The sequence below is a fragment of the Pristiophorus japonicus genome, chromosome 14 (genome assembly GCF_044704955.1).
Source record: "Pristiophorus japonicus isolate sPriJap1 chromosome 14, sPriJap1.hap1, whole genome shotgun sequence".
Lineage (NCBI taxonomy): Eukaryota > Metazoa > Chordata > Chondrichthyes > Pristiophoridae > Pristiophorus > Pristiophorus japonicus.
Window position 1 is genome coordinate 176,223,568 of NC_091990.1, and position 16,617 is coordinate 176,240,184.

The 16,617-nt window shown below is 45.2% G+C and overlaps 1 protein-coding gene across 1 annotated transcript in view; it reads left to right on the top strand.

Moving 5' to 3' along the window:
• ush1c (Usher syndrome 1C) overlaps positions 1-16,384 on the top strand; it is a 319,880-nt gene extending 303,496 nt beyond the window's left edge. Inside the window, exons 28-29 of the mRNA XM_070898764.1 lie at positions 7,707-7,816; positions 16,325-16,384. Coding sequence (XP_070754865.1) covers positions 7,707-7,816; positions 16,325-16,384 — 170 coding nt within the window. The remainder of the gene's footprint in view (positions 1-7,706; positions 7,817-16,324) is intronic.
• The last annotated feature ends 233 nt before the right edge of the window (positions 16,385-16,617 follow it).

Consider the following 16,617-nt stretch of genomic DNA (forward strand, 5'->3'; position numbering starts at 1 on the left):
TGATGAAGGACCCGATATTGCAGTCCTGTACTCCAATTGATGGGGTGGAAGTTGCCTGTGCGTGAATTTTTTTTAACATGTGGTGACCGTTGCACACCAGCCATCACACGGGCTAGACAGAGGTAGGCCTTTATCCAGTGGCAAGTGTTAACCAGGATGACTGGGGACCTGCTCTGCTGCACAGACCTAGTGCGCACACATATCGCAGTGTGGGCTGACCCTCCCTCTCTCTCTCTCTCTCTCTCTCTCGCCTATACCCTCTCTCTCTCTCTCTCTCTCTCTCCCTCTCACTCTGTCTTTCTCTCTCCCCTACACCCTCTCTCATAGATAGGCTAAGTGAATGGGCAAAAATTTGGCAGATGGACTATAATGTGGGAAAATGTGAGGTTATCCACTTTGGTAAGAAAACTAAAAAAGCAAATTATTATTTAAATGATTAGAGATTACAAAATGTGCGGTACAGAGGGATCTGGAGGTCCTTGTACATAGAAACATAGAAAATAGGTGCAGGAGCAGGCCATTCGGCCCTTCAAGCCTGCACCACCGTTCAAGATGATCATGGCTGATCATGCATCCTCAGTACCCCACCCCTGCCTTCTCTCCATACCCCCTGATCCCTTTAGCCGTAAGGGCCATATCGAATTCCTTTTTCAATATGTCCAATGAACTGGACTCCACAACTTTCTGTGGCAGAGAATTTCACAGGTTCACAACTCTCTGGGTGAAAAAGTTTCTCCTCATTTCGGTCCTATATGGCTTACCCCTTATCCTTACACTGTATCCCCTGGTTCTGGATTTCCCCAACATCGGGAACATTCTTCCTGCATCTAACCTGTCCAGTCCCATCAGAATTTTATATGAGATCACATCTCATTGTACTAAATTTCAGTGAATATAAGCCTAGCCGATCCAATCTTCCCTCATATGTCAGTCCTGCCATCCCCGGAATCAGTCTGGTGAGCCTTCGCCACACTCCATCAATAGCAAGAACGTCCTTCCTCAGATTAGGAGACCAAAACTGCACACAATACTCAAGGTGTGGTCTCACCAAGGCCCTGTATAACTGCAGCAAGACCTCCCTGCTACTATACTCAAATCCCCTCTCTATGAAGGCTGGCATGCTATTTGCTTTCTTTACTGCCTGCTGTACCTGCATGCCTACCTTCAATGACTGATGTACCATGACACCCAGGTCTTGTTGCACCACCCTTTTACTAATCTGTCACCATTCAGATAATAATCTGCCTTCTTGTTTTTGCCACCAAAGTGGATAAGCTCACATTTATCCACATTATACTGCATCTGCCATGCATTTGCCCACTCACCTAACCTGTCCAAGTCCCCTGCAGCCTGTTGGCATCCTCCTCGCAGCTCGCCCTGCCACCCAGCTTAGTGTCATCTGCAAACTTGGAGATATTACATTCAATTTCTTCTTCTAAATCATTAATGTATATTGTAAATAGCTGGGGTCCCAGCACTGAACCCTGCGACACCCCACTCGTCACTTCCTGCCATTCTGAAAAGAACCCGTTTATTCCCACTCTTTGCTTCCTGTCTGCCAACCATTTCTCTATCCACGTCAATACATTACCCCCAATACCATGTGCCTTAATTTTGCACACTAATCTCTTGTGTGGGACCTTGTCATGAAACACAAAAAGTTAGTATGCAGGTACAGCAAGTAATTAGGAAGGCAAATGGAATGTTGGCCTTTATTGCAAGGGGGATGGTGTATAAAAGTAGGGAAGTCATGCTACAACTGTACAGGTTGAGCAGGTTGGGCCTATACTCATTGGAGTTTAGAAGACTAAGAGGTGATCTTATTGAAAAATGTAAGAGTCTAAGGGGGCTTGACAGGGTAGATGCAGAGAGGATGTTTCCCCTCGTGGGGGAATCTAGAACTAGGGGGCATAATTTCAGAATAAGGGATCACCCATTTAAAACGGAAATGAGGAGGAATTTCCTCTCTCAGAGGATCGTGAATCTTTGTAATTTTCTACCTCAGAGAGCTTTGGAGGCTGGGTCATTGAATGTATTTAAGGTGGAGATGATAAGGGAGTCGAGGGTTATGGGGAGCAGATGGGGAAGTGGAGTTGAGGCTAGGATCGGATCAGATCAGCCATGATATTATTGAATGGCGGAGCAGGCTCGAGGGGCCAAATGGCCTACTCCTGCTCCTATTTCTTATGTTCTTATGTTATATAATGTGATACATTAGTCCTCCATTAATAGCTGGAAAATGGTGAATTCCTAATGTGCAGGACTGGAGAGAGAGGTTAGAAGAAATTCTTTTACTCAGATTTATTGAAGCAAGGAATACTTTGGTATTCATATACAGGCACTTTCCAGCAGGTGTCAGTTGATAGTGCACAGGAACAGGCAGTTTGGCTATTTTTTTTTCTTCGCCAGACCAAGGATACTGAGGCCACTTACTACCTGTTGCAGTTAAATCTTTTCTTAACAACTTTCTAGTGTTCAAACTAGGCTGCAGTTCCAATAAGCAGACTGAATCTCTTATGAAACAAAACCTGCATCTCGATTCTCTGCCACAGGTAGATTAATGTAACCAAGATGGTCTTGATTTTGGACATTCAGGGAGAAGATTTTGGGAATTATGAAATAGTAATTTAGAGATGGCAAATCATTTATTATTTTCCTTTTGAGGATTTAGTATAGCATAATAGCAGGGAATGGCAGAATAGTGGTTATGTTACTGGACTAGTAATCCAGAGACATAGACTAATGATCCAGAGACGCAAGTTCAAATCCAAAAATGTAAGCAGGAGAATATAATTTCAGTGAATTAAATAAAACTGGAATAAAAATCTAGCATCAGTAATGGTGACCATGAAACTATTGGATTGTCATAATGCACATGAGGTTCACTATGATCCTTTAGGGAAGGAAATCTGCCGTCCTTGCTTGGTCTGACCTATATGTGACTCCAGACCCTCTATAATGGCCTAGCAAACCACTCAGTTGTAAAAAAGCTCTACAAAAATAATAATAATAAAACCCGACGGACCACCCGGCATCACCTTCGGCATCAGCTTTGGACACGACAACAGCACACCCAGGTCAGTCGACCCTGCAAAGTCTTCCTCACCAATGTCTGGGGACTTGTGCCAAAATTGGGAGAGGTGTCCCACAGACTAGTCAAGCAACAGCCTGACATCGTCGTACTCACAGAATCATACCTTTCAGCCAATGTCCCAAACTCCTCCATCGCCATCACTGGGTATGTCCTGTCCACCAGATGTGGTGGCTCAGTGGTATACAGTCGGGAGCGAGTGGCCCTGGGAGTCCTCAACATTGACTCCGGACCTCATGAAGTCTGCGGTCAAGCATGGGCAAGGAAACCTTCTGCTGATTACCACAGAATTTACTCTGGGTGGGGGGACTTCAATGTCCATCACCAAAACTGGCTCGGTAACACCACTACTGATCGAGCTGGCCGAGTCTTGAAGGATATAGCTGTCAGACTGGGCCTGCGACAGGTGATGAGAGAACCAACACGAGGGAAAAAAACGTACTTGACCTCATCCTCACCAATCTACCTGTCACAGATGCATCTGTCCATGACAACATTGGTTGCAGTGACCACCACACAGTCATTGTGGAGATGAACTCCCACCTTCATAGCTTCATAGCAGATCTGGCATTTCAAAACTAGGCATCCATGAAGCGCTGTGGACCATCAGCAGCAGCTGTGTTGTATTCCACCACAATCTGTAACCTCAAGGCCCGGCATATCCCTCATTCTATCATTACCATTAAGCCAAGGGACCAACCCTGGTTCAATGAGGAGTGCAGAAGAGTATGCCAGGAGCAGCACCAGGCGTACCTAAAAATGAGGTACCAACCTGGGGAAGCTGCAACACATGTCGACATGCATGCTAAACAGCGCCAAGACAGAGCTAAGTGATCCTACAATTATTGGATCAGATGATAGCTCTGCAGTCCTGCCACATCCAGTCGTGAATGGTGGTGGACCATTAAACAACTAACGGGAGGAGGAGGCCCCATGAATATCCCCAACCTGAATGATGGCGGAGCCCAGCACGTGAGTGCAAAAGACAAAACTGAAGCATTTACAACCATCATCAGCCAGAAGTGCCAAGTAGATGATCCATATCGGCCTCCTGTTGAGTTCCCACCATCACAGAAGCCAGTCTTCAGCCAATTCGATTCACTTCACATGATATCAAGAAATGGATGAGCGCACTGGATACAGCAAAGCTATGGGCCCTGACAACATCCTGGCTGTCATGCTGAAGATTGTGCTCCAGAACTAGCCGCGCCTCTAGCCAAGCTGTTCCAGTACATCTACAACACTGGCATCTACCCGACAGTGTGGAACACTGCCCAGGTATATCCTGTCCACAAAAAGCAGACAAATCCAATCCAGCCAATTAGCGCTCCATCAGTCTACTCTCAATCATCAGCAAAGTGATGGGAGGTGTCGTCGACAGTGCTATCAAGCGCCAGGTACTCACCAATAACCTGCTCATCGATGCCCAGTTTGGGATCCACCAGGACTACTCAGCTCCAGACCTCACATGGACAAAAGAGTTAAATTCCAGAGGTGAACTGAGACTGAATGCCGAGTGTGACATCAAGGAGCCCTAGTAAAACTGAACTCGATGGGAATCAGGGGGAAAACTCTCCACTGGCTGGAGTCATACCTAGCACAAAGATAGATGGTTGTGGTGGTTGGAGGTCAATCATCCCAGGCCAGGATTACTGCAGGAGTTCCTCAGGGCAATATCCTAGGCCATCTTCAGCTGCTTCATCAATGACCTTCCCTCCATCATAAGGTCAGATGTGGGGATGTTCGCTGATGACTGCACAGTGTTCAATGCCATTCACAACTCTTCAGATAATGAGGCAGTCCATGCAGCAAGACCTGGACGACATTCAGGCTTGGGATGATAAGTGGCAACTAGCATTTGCGCCACACAAGTGTCAGGCAATGACTATCTCCAACAATCGAGAGTCTAACCACCACCCCTTGACATTCAACAGCATTACCATCGCCGAATCCCCCACCATCAACATCGTGGAGGTCACCATTGTCCAGAAACTCAACTGGATCAGCCACATAAATACTGTGGCAACAAGAGCAGGTCAGAGGCTTGGTATTCTGCGGCAAGTGGCTCACCTCCCCAAAGCCTTTCCACCATATACAAGGCACAAGTCAGGAATGTGATGGAATACTCTCCATTTGCCTGGATGAGTGCAGCTCCAACAACACTCAAGAATCTCGACACAATCCAGGACAAAGCAGCTGCTTGATTGGCACCCTATCCACAAACTTAAACATTCACTTCCTCCACCACCGGTGAACCGTGGCTGCACTATGTACTATATACAAGATACACTGCAGCAACCCACCAAGGCTTCTTCGGCAGCACCTCCCAAACCTGCAACCTCTACCACCTAGAAGGACAACAGGCTCATGGGAACATCATCACCTACAAGTTCCCCTCCAAGTTACACCATCCTGACTTGGAAGTATATTGCCGTTCCTTCATCGTCGCTGGGTCAAAATCCTGGAACTCCCTCCATAACAGCACTGTGGGAGCACCTTCACCACACAAACTGCAGCGGTTCAAGAAGGCAGCTCACCACCACCTTCTCAAGGACAATTAGGGATGGGCAATAAATGTTGGCCTTGCCAGCGACAACCACATCCCACGAATTAATAAAAATAAATCTATTGTATTACATTAGTGTTATTTATTCACTTGCTCATCTATTTTTCAATAAATTCATTTTGCAATTAAAGCCTAAAGTAAGGTCTGAAATAATGCTGTGCCCCTCTCAAAGTTGTGACAAAGATCCTGTGAATGCACGGGAAGTAGTAAAAAATAAAAGTTTTAATTCATTATTTTGGGCAATTCATCAAACACTTACCAAGATGTCCGGGCTAGTGAAGATGCTGTCGAGGCTGAAGGGAGTTAATACTCACCTGTGGGAGTAATCTATAAATAAGAACATAAGAACATAAGAAATAGGAGCAGAAGTAGGCCATACGGCCCCTCGAGGCAGCTCCGCCATTTAATACGATCATGGCTGATCCGATCATGGACTCAGGTCCACTTTCCTGCCCGCTCCCCATAACCCCTTAATCCCTTATCAGTTAAGAAACTGTCTATCTTAAATCCATTCAATATACCAGCTTCCTCAGCTCTCTCAGGCAGCGAATTCCACAGATTTACAACCCTTTGAGAGAAGAAATTCCTCCTCATCTCAGTTTTAAATGGACGGCCCCTTATTCTAAGATCATGTCCCCTAGTTCTAGTCTCCCCCATCAGTGGAAACATCCTCTCTGCATCCACCTTGTCAAGCCCGCTCATAATCTTACACGTTTCGATAAGATCACCTCTCGTCCTTCTCAATTCCAAGTGCAGATTTTAACTTTTGGCCGGTCAACCAGTGAAGGATGCTGGCCGGCTGTCTGCTCTGGCAGTGAAGAGGCCGACATATATTTGAGGCCCAGACTGTATTTAAATTGAACTGGCGAGCTACCCGCTGCAAATGGGCATCACAGTGCTGCTCGCCTGATTCGGAGTGGTGCAATCTTGGGCGATCCAGGGGCCACCTGGCCGGCAGGCCACAAGTTAAATCCGCGGTGAGGTCACGATTGCCGAGGAGCGGGAGCCCGGGTCGGCAGGGCCCAGGTTATTTTTGTAGGGCTTGAAGGATCACTCCGACTTATAGTTGCTGGCCCCACAAAAAAATAATTTAAAATTGACCTTTTCTGGGGCCTCAGCAGTAAAACTGGTCAGAGACTGCACAGTGCATGGTCTGATCACTTCTGGACTAAAATGGCGATCGGGATTCTATGTACATTATAGGACACAGATTTTTATATTAAAAGGCAGCTACTGCCCAGAACAGGTGGACACTTCGGCCCCCAACAGTAGGCCCCGATAAAAATGGCAGCAACCAGAGTCTTATGGGGTAGTAATCCAACAACCCTATTTTGAAGCCCTGTTAAAACTGATTCCGCAGGTTAAAATTGACCCCACGAGCTGAATAATCTGGAGTAAGAAGAGCAGGAACAACTGTATTCTCCAGTAAGCAATTTATCACAATTTCAAGATGGTTGAGAGAGAGCGACCTTTCCAATGGATGGGAATGGTACAGGACAGACAGAGATTGGGTGCGAGGGTAGGAGAGGGGGGGGGCAAAGAGGGAGAGAGAGAACTATTTTGAAATACACAAGAAAAAATAAGTGAAAATGAGACATCCTTAATAAGATTTGTTTCCTCCTTAATATAAAACATTTAGTACTCCTCACTAACTCCCTATATAACTAAGTCCAAAATTTGAATCCTGTACCCATATCAAAGAAAGAGCTTCGAACACACCTGGACGAGATTGAGAAAAAGCATGTGGTTGAATTAGCAATCCTTTTCTTCCATCCGGTCTCCAGTTCCTTTCTCATCTCAGTTACAACCTTCTTGTCATTAATTTATCAGTATTGGCATTCCCCTTCTGAATGTTTTCTTTCTTGCTCAGAAGGTCCATGTCTGTTGAGTCCAATTTCAAATGATTCTGTGTCCTCACAAGCCTTAGTTTAAAAATAGCTACAGCAGCAGTTGTGCATCAGATGCAGAGTTTTAATGTTGCACTGCAATAGATTATAATGCTTTTTGTCCTTGAATCTAACCTTCGTCATTTTTCCAATTTGTCTTCAGGTGGAATAGTGAAGGGAGATCAAGTAATGGCTGTCAATGGAAAGATTCTCACTGATGCCACCCTACCTGAAGCCCAGACAACATTGGCAAAGTCTTGGAATAGTGGTGGTGTAAGTATTTGTATCCCTCGTCTTGTTTTTTTCAGTAAGGGACCCTGTAGCATTTTTAACAAAGGAGCAAATTGAAGTAAACTTTCAAAAAAAAACTTCAGCCACAAAATCCAAAATATTGTCATCTCCTCAAGAGAAACCTCTACTTTAGTGACATCATCCGCAGATAGAGAGATGGTTTTCACATGTGCACTGATGACACTCAAGTCCACCTCTCCACCATCTCTCTTGACCCCTCTGCTGTCGCTCTGTTTCTCCAACATCCAGTTTTGGATGAGCTGCAGCTGAACATTAGTAAGACTGATCCCATTGTATTCGGCCCCTGCCACAAACTCCGTACGAACTCCAACCCCTTCCCTGTCCACTGTCTCAGGCTGAACCAGACCGTTCGCAACTTCAGCATCCTATTTGATGCCACAGGACCCCATATTCTTCTCTATCCCAAATACTGCCTGCGTCTGCCTCCAAAACTCTGCTGCCCATGTATGGTTCTTGACCTACATTGGCTTTAAACCCCCAACACTCCTTAAAACCCACTTCTTTGATCAAGCTTTATGTCATCCATCCTAACAGCTCCTTCTTTGGCTCAGTGTCTTTTTTTATTATTACGCACCTGTGAAGTACCTTAGGATGTTTTTCTGTACTAAGGTGCAATAGACATGCAAGTTGTCATTGACCCTGTTTTTGCGGTAGGAATAACGGTGAGGCTATCAGTGCTCACTGTTATTAAGAAGTAAATCAGACACCAACTTCCAGCATCTGCACATGCACAGTTAAACGTGGAAATCAGAAAGTTGCTGTCCAACTTATCCTGCTCCTCCACAAGCTTAGCTCGACACCAGTACCTCTCCAAGAGATTCAGCATTCAAACACAAGAAGGGCAGGTACTTGTGGTACTTACTCACTAATTACCCACTAACCATGTCAGAAAAAGTTAGGGCTTGTCCATTCAAGTGCAAGTGAAACTTTAACAACATGAGAAGTCTTAATTACTACCAAACAGCCTCTCTGGCACTGAAAATTAACTTTACAAGTGGAGTCTCATTTCTTCAGATTTTAATTACAGTTGGAGATCTTTTAAAAATTAATAATTAAAAATAATTTAAATTTTTACTTTTTCTTTCTGTTTCTTTTATCTTTCTCTCTTAATCCCACCTTAATTTCCCTCTCTATTTTGCTTTCTGTACATAATTTTACATTGAATTAAATATTCTAACTTACACTTCCTGGTTCAGACTCTGCAAGCCTCAGTAAGGATTCTTCAAACTGATTGGTTGAAGAGACACACGGTTGCTATCCCTGCTCACACAGGTTCCTGATTCCCTGTCGAGGGTGCGGCACTGTATCAGACACCCGATGGCCGTAAGTTGCTGCTCTAAAACCCACAAAACATCTGTGGGAAGCTGTAAACACAATGAATGCCGAGTGCTGTTCGTTCACCGCTGACCGCAGAATTTGGGCCAGTATGGGCTGGAATTTTCTCCAGGCAGGCGGGTTGGGAGCGGGAGGCCGCAAAGGCTGGCGGGAAACCCGGGAGGCTGGGTTTCCCAGAGGCCCTGGTGACTTTAACGACAGAGCATGATTTGCATGTGAGGCTTCGGCTGAGAGGCTGGCTGGCTGTGGGCAGATAGGCCTACAGAAGCAGAGAGGGAGCGAGGAGTCGGTCTGGGGGAGGGATCATGGGGATGGGGGGGGAGATCTGGTATCATGGGGGGAGAGGGGTTGGGGATTGGGTATTGGGAGAGGGGGGGTTCGGGGATCACGGGGAGGTCGGTTGGGGATTGGAGTTGGCCAGGGACCGGGGTGGTTGACAGAGGTGGGGTCAATGGAGGGGGGGGGTTGCCCCAAGCATCGGCATGGGGGGAGCGAGAGGATCGGGGCCGAACACCGTAGGATTGTGTGTGATCTCAGCATTATTGGTGGGGTGGTGGGTAGGCCTCATTCATGCTGGGGATTGGAGGTCTGGGAAGGTGATCGGAGGCCTCGTTGGGGGGTGTGGTGGGGGGGGGGCTCCGATTGTGGGGGGTGGTTTAGGTAGGGACCCTGGATCCAGGAGGCAGCTATAAAGCCACTTACCTCCTCACCTTGGTTTAACTGCCGGGTTTCATGAATTGTGTGAAACCTGTCCACATGCAGTTAAATTGAAAATGGAGGGGAAAATAGAGGCTTTCAGTCTCATTATAATATTTAAATTGATGTACCACCCCCGGGAGCGGGTTGGTCGCCTGTCCCCGTCCCGCCTGGGTTAGAGGCGGGATCAGGTCCGGAATCTGCTTTTAACAATTTAACTGCCCCCATGCTCTAAACCCACCAGTGTATTAGGGAAAAATTCCAACCATGATGTTTGCAGAACCGTGCCGGTACTTAGTGGTTCTTCCTTAGCAATGCTCATAGTGAGTTCAATGGTGTGCTATTATAGAAACATAGAAACATAGAAATTTACAGCACAGGCCATTCCGGCCCATCGTGCCCACGCCGGCCAACAAAGAGCCACACGGCCCTTGGTCTGCAGCCCTAAAGGTTACATATAAACCTATGAACAATGACGAAAAGGCAAAGAGCACCCAGCCCGACCAATCTGCCTCACCGCAACTGCGACACCCCTGATACTAAAACATTCTACACTCCACCCCAACTGGAACCATATGATCTGCTGGGAAAGGCAAAAACCAGATAAAAACCCAGGCCAATTTAGAAAGAACAATCTGGGAAAATTCCTCTCCAACCCATCCAGGCGATCAACACTAGTCCAGGAGATCACCCTGGCCGTATTCTATTCCCTGCAGTACTTACCATTATATCTGCGCCGTTCAACAAAAGGTCATCCAGTCTAATCTCAATTACCAGCTCTAGGTCCGTAACCCTGCAGGTTACTGCACTTTAAGTGCCCATCCAACCATCTCTTAAAAGTGGTGAGGGTTTCTGCATCCACCACTCTTCCAGGCAACAAGTTCTAGATCCCCATAACCCTCTGAAAGGAGCATTACAACGTGTTACATAATATGTATTTCTGAATTTTTTTCTTTCACACTCTTCAATTCCTTCTTGTACTTGTACCTCTTTTCAACCATTGTTTCCCTCTATTGTTTTCACACATCTTTCTCACTGTGGTGTCTGCATCATTCTGATTACTTTTTCTTTCATTGTTTCCACTCATTTACTCTGCCTCCCCCCACTCACTCTCCTCTGTGTTCCGGATGTTTCCATTGTCTCTTTGTGGATCTCGCACATGTTCCTTCATTGATGGACTGGATATCGATCGTTTGTCTTTTTTAAGGCCTAATAGTGTTTACAAAAAGATAGGAGGCAACATACACCAAGTTGGTCATATCCACAATGGTGTTTGTCCACATTATCGATAGAGAAATACACAGGTCCAAGGGTTATTTTTTTGTTTTATATTCCCCCTGACTGCAAACAAAATATTGATTTCAGTTTTTCTTTATTTGTATATTAACTCGATCACAATGTGATGGGGAAAAAAAGGCACAGATGGCAAAAGAATGAAACCATTTCTCTGATTAATGTGTTTCATTGAATTCCAGCTTTCAAAATCTCCATGGTCATTGAGCAACTAGCTATTGAAATCTCCAGGTGATGAGGTGTACTCAAGGAGTGATAGCTTTTTGTGGAAAATAAAACTACTTGCACTTATATGGTGCTTTCAGCATAGAAAAACCTCCAAAACCACTTCACAGTAATGTAAGGAACAAAATGCAGGCCACGCGAAAGAAAGAGATATTAGGCTAAATGTTTGATCAAAGAAACTATTTTTAAAGTAGGGTCTTAAAGGAGGAGGGAGGAAGCTGGAAAGGTAGAGGGTTTAAGGGAGGTAATTCCAGAGTGTGGTTCCTCGGCCGCTGAAGGCACGATGGCTAATGATGGATTGAAGGGAGGGAATGCACAAAAGGTTGGAGTCAGAGAAAAAATAATGGAGGCGGGGCGATGATTAGCAGTAGGGCTGGAGTAGGTTACAGGCATAGGGAGGCGTGAGGCCATAGAGAGATTTAAACAAGAGGCAGAGAATTTTAAACTTGAGGCGCTTTGATTGTAATTACAGGTCTCCTAATCTTCTGTCATTTAAAACTCATGCAATGATTTTTTGGTGCATTCATTTTCTTTTAGTATTTTAAGGTTCCAAGTTTACAGAACAGTAAGTAGCAAACGGCATCTATCTAAATTGAAGCGCACAGCCTGAAGAGAGTACACACTAATATAAAGAGTGTAAAAAGGCCATACAGCAAGCAAACCTTTCTCAACTCAGAGTCCATGAATGATGTTCTATCATGGATTCATCTCTCACACCACCTGTTGATCCTCAACTTTAAGGAACAAGTTCCTTCCCCTACTTCTGGAAAACAAATCAGTGTGATTAATACTTCTACAATTTTTGATTTTCCCTTCTCAACAGATAATGATTCATCTCCTACCCTCTTGAACTACCCTCTTAGGTGTTACCTGCCCTCTTGAACTATCTGTTCCACATGTTCCTAAGTAAGAAATAAATATACAAGCACTCCTGTAGCCTCCATGAGATCATGCACAATTCCATCGCAATGTTCAAGGCACAAGTTAATGCAAGAATATACATTGTTTAACATTTATTGGAGTTTCCAATTCCAAGCTAGGTAGGTTTTAACATAAGCAGGGAAATAAGAGTGAGAAATTAAGGTGGATTTTCAACTTGCTGTCTCGGCCTAAAACTTTTTTTCAGATCGGCTGCCTGTTCTAGAAACCACCCAATGTTCATTCCCACTGATTTCAAACATAGAAACATAGAAAATAGGTGCAGGAGTAGGCCATTCAGCCCTTCGAGCCTGCATCACCATTCAATATGATCATGGCTGATCATTCACCTCAGTACCCCTTTCCTGCTTTCTCTCCACACCCCTTGATCCCTTTAACCGCAAGCGCCATATCTAACTCCCTCTTGAATAAATCTAACGAACTGGCATCAACAACTCTCTGCGATAAAGAATTCCACAGGTTAACAACTCTCTGAGTGAAGAACTTTCTCCTCATCTCAGTCCTAAATGGCTTACCCCTTATCCTTAGACTGTGACCCCTGATTCTGGACTTCCCCAACATTGGGAACATTCTTCCTGTATCTAACCTGTCCAGTCCCGTCAGAATGTTATATGTTTCTATGAGATTCCCTCTCATTCTTCTAAACTCCAGTGAATTCAGGCCCAGTCGATCCAATCTCTCCTCATATGTCGGTCCTGCCATCCCGGGAATCAGCCTGGTGAACTCCCTCAATGAACTTTGCACTCCCTCAATAGCAAGAACGTCCTTCCTTAGATTAGGAGACCAAAACTGAACACAATATTCCAGGTGAGGCCTCACCAAGGCCCTGTACAACTGCAGTAAGACCTCCCTGCTCCTATACTCAACCCCCCTAGCTATGAAGGCCAACATGCCATTTGCCTTCTTCACCGCCTGCTGCACCTGCATGCCAATCTTCAATGACTGATGTACCATAACCAGGTCTCGTTGCACCTCCCCTTTTCTTAATCTGCTACCATTCAGATAATATTCTGCCTTCATGTTTTTGCCACCAAAGTGGATAACCTCACATTTATCCACATTATACTGCATCTACCATGCATTTTCCCACTCATCTAACCTGTCCAAGTCACCCTGCAGCCTCTTAGCATCCTCCTCACAACTCACACCGCCACCCAGTTCAGTGTCATCTGCAAACTTGGAGATATTATACTCAATTCCTTCATCTAAATCATTGATGTATATTGTAAATAGCTGGGGTCCCAGTTGGAAATCTTCCCGATTGAAATAAAATGGCAAAAGAAGTTCACTGATGGTTAAGTGGGTAATTACACCACTTGGATTGGTATCTCAATGACATTTAAAAATAAACAAGGCATATTGGCCAGATTCAGTTTCTGCTACATTCTGGGTTAGTTGATTAGAACACTATGATTGCCCTTAATGCCCTCAGGGAAGAAAAACAAGCTGGAGTTCCTGCACCTGACTGCTATCCAGTGAAATTTACTGGAAAATGCACACATGTAAATGTCTGGATTAGACTCGATAATTATACTTCCCATGGTTAAGTGGATCTGCAGGCATTCAGGGTGTTGGCTAATATATGATGGTTGATCAAATGTCCACACGAGGATTGCTATTCTGAAATAATTTTCAGAAACCGATGACTAAATTTTCAAAAAAATTACATTTTAAATAACAGTAAAAGCATTGCATTTATATAGCACCTTGAACGTAGTGAAACGTCCCAGTGTGCTTCACAGGAGTCTAATCAAACAAAATTTGATACCGAGCCACATAAAGAGATATTAGAACAGACCTTGGTCAAACAGGTAAGTTTCAAGGAATGTCTTAAAGGAGGAGAGCGGGGTGGAGAGGTGGAGGGAGGAAAATCCGGAGCTCAGGGCCTAGACAGCTGAAATCACGGCAATCAATGGTGAAGCAATTAAAATCAGGGCGCTGCAAGAGGCCAGAACTGGAGGGTTATAGGGCTGGAGGATGTTACAGAGATAGGGAGGGGTGAGGCCATGGAGGGATTTGCAAACAAGGATGAGCCTTTTAAAACTGAAGCATTGTTTTACTGGGACTCAACGTAAGTTAGCGAGCACAGGGGTGATGGGTGAACGGGACTTGGTGCAACTTAGGATACAGGCAGAAGAGCTTTGAATGAGCTCAAGTTTATGGAGGGTGGAAGATGGGAGGCCAACCAAGACGGCATTGGAATAGTCAAGTCTAGAGGTAACAAAGACATGGAGCAGGGTTTCAGCAGCAGATGAACTGAGGCGAGGAGCTGGGAGATGTTATGAACTCCAAGACATAGTCGACATATTTACTGAGGCGTACGAAAGCATGGGCCTTACGCTAAACATCCGTAAGACAAAGGTCCTCCACCAGCTTGTCCTCGCCGCACAGCACTGCCACCCAGTCACCAAGATCCACGGCGCGGCCCTGGACAACGTGGACCATTTCCCATACCTCAGGAGCCTCTTATCAACAAGAGAAGACATTGACGACGAGGTTCAACGCTGCCTCCAGTGCGCCAGGGCAGCCTTCGGCTGCCTGAGGAAAAGAGTGTTTGAAGACCAGACCCTCAAAACTGCCACCAAGTTCATGGTCTACCCCCGCCCTCCTGTATGGCTCAGAGACATGGACCATGTACAGTAGACATCTTAAGTCGCTGGAGAAATACCATCAATGATGTCTCCGCAAGATCCTACAAATCCCCTGGGAGGACAGACGCACCACGGTCAGCGTCCTCGACCAGGCCAACATCCCCAGCATTGAAGCACTGACCACACTTGATCAGCTCCGCTGGGCAGCCACATTGTTCACATGCCAGACACGAGATTCCCAAAGCAAACGCTCTACTCGGATCTCCTTCACGACAAGCGAGCCAAAGGTGGGCAGAGGAAACGTTACAAGGACACCCTCAAAGTCTCCCTGATAAAGTGCAACATCCCCACTGACATCTGAGAGTCCCTGGCCAAAGACCACCCTAAGTGGAGGAAGTGCATCCGGGAGGGTGCTGAGCACCTCGAGTCTCGTCGCTGAGAGCATGCAGAAATCAAGCGCAGGCAGTGGAAAGACCGTGCGGCAATCCTATCCCACCCACCCTTTTCCTCAACGACTATCTATGCCACCTGTGACAGGGACTGTGGTTCTCATATAGGACTATTCAGCCACCTAAGGACTCATTTTAAGAGTGGAAGCAAGTCTTCCTCGATTTCGAGGGACTGCTTATGATGATGATGATTGGTAATGACGCGGATATGTGGGTCGGATGCTCATCTCGGTGTCAAATACAACACCAAGGTTGCGAGGGGTCTGGTTCAGCCTCGGACAGTTGCCAGGGAGAAAATGGAGTCAGTGATTAGAGAATGGAGTTTGTGAAGGGAAACAAAGACGGTGATTGAAGTTGCAAGGTACACTTTCACCCTAAACTAGCACTTACCATATTTTGCTTTCATCGAACAGTCTGTTGCTTAATTTAGTTTATACCAGTACCCTAAATCTATTGGAAATAAACTGGAGTTGTTAACATATCACACACATTCCTTCCTGTAAAGTTCTAATGTGAGGAATCCATAACTAAGTACTTTGGTCCCAATACCTAAAGCCTGATGCTGGGTGACCTTTCCATTGGTATTGGAAGTCCTCTGGTTCTTTGTTCATTCTGCAACTTTGAGCTTGAACAATGACATTTGGCAATATATTTGAAAGCATAAGTGTGGAATAGGATCCTGACACTCCCAAACATGTACTTTCCAGGAATTAACTGGATGGCAATCAGGAGAAGGAGCTCCAATGGATATTTCTCTTTCTCCACTCTTAGGAGATTTGGGTTAATTGTTGCTCCCCCTTCACTGCCTGGCTGAGACCAGCTAACTCAGTCTCTATGTGGCTCATTTTGTCCATTGGAGGCCCATCAAAAAAAATTGGCAATAATAACTTAGACTTTTTTGTATTACCAACTATATAACTGTTATCATATTTCTGTTACAGGATTGGATAGACCTTGTTATAGCTGTGTCTCCACCAAAGGAATATGAAGATGAAGTGTAAGTTTAAGTTTACAGCCAGGGTGTAGGGATGTCTTTTCTTTCCCCACTCCTGTATTTATGATTGATTATATGAATTATCCATTCAGATATTGCTGGAAGAGTTACTCAGATGGTATTCACCTGTTAAAATATTTTCTATTTTTAATGTCACCTCACCACATACCACGCTTAAAGAACAGGCAAATGAATTGTTCCTATGCCTCTGCCAATACTGCTGCATAGGAAGTCAGTGGA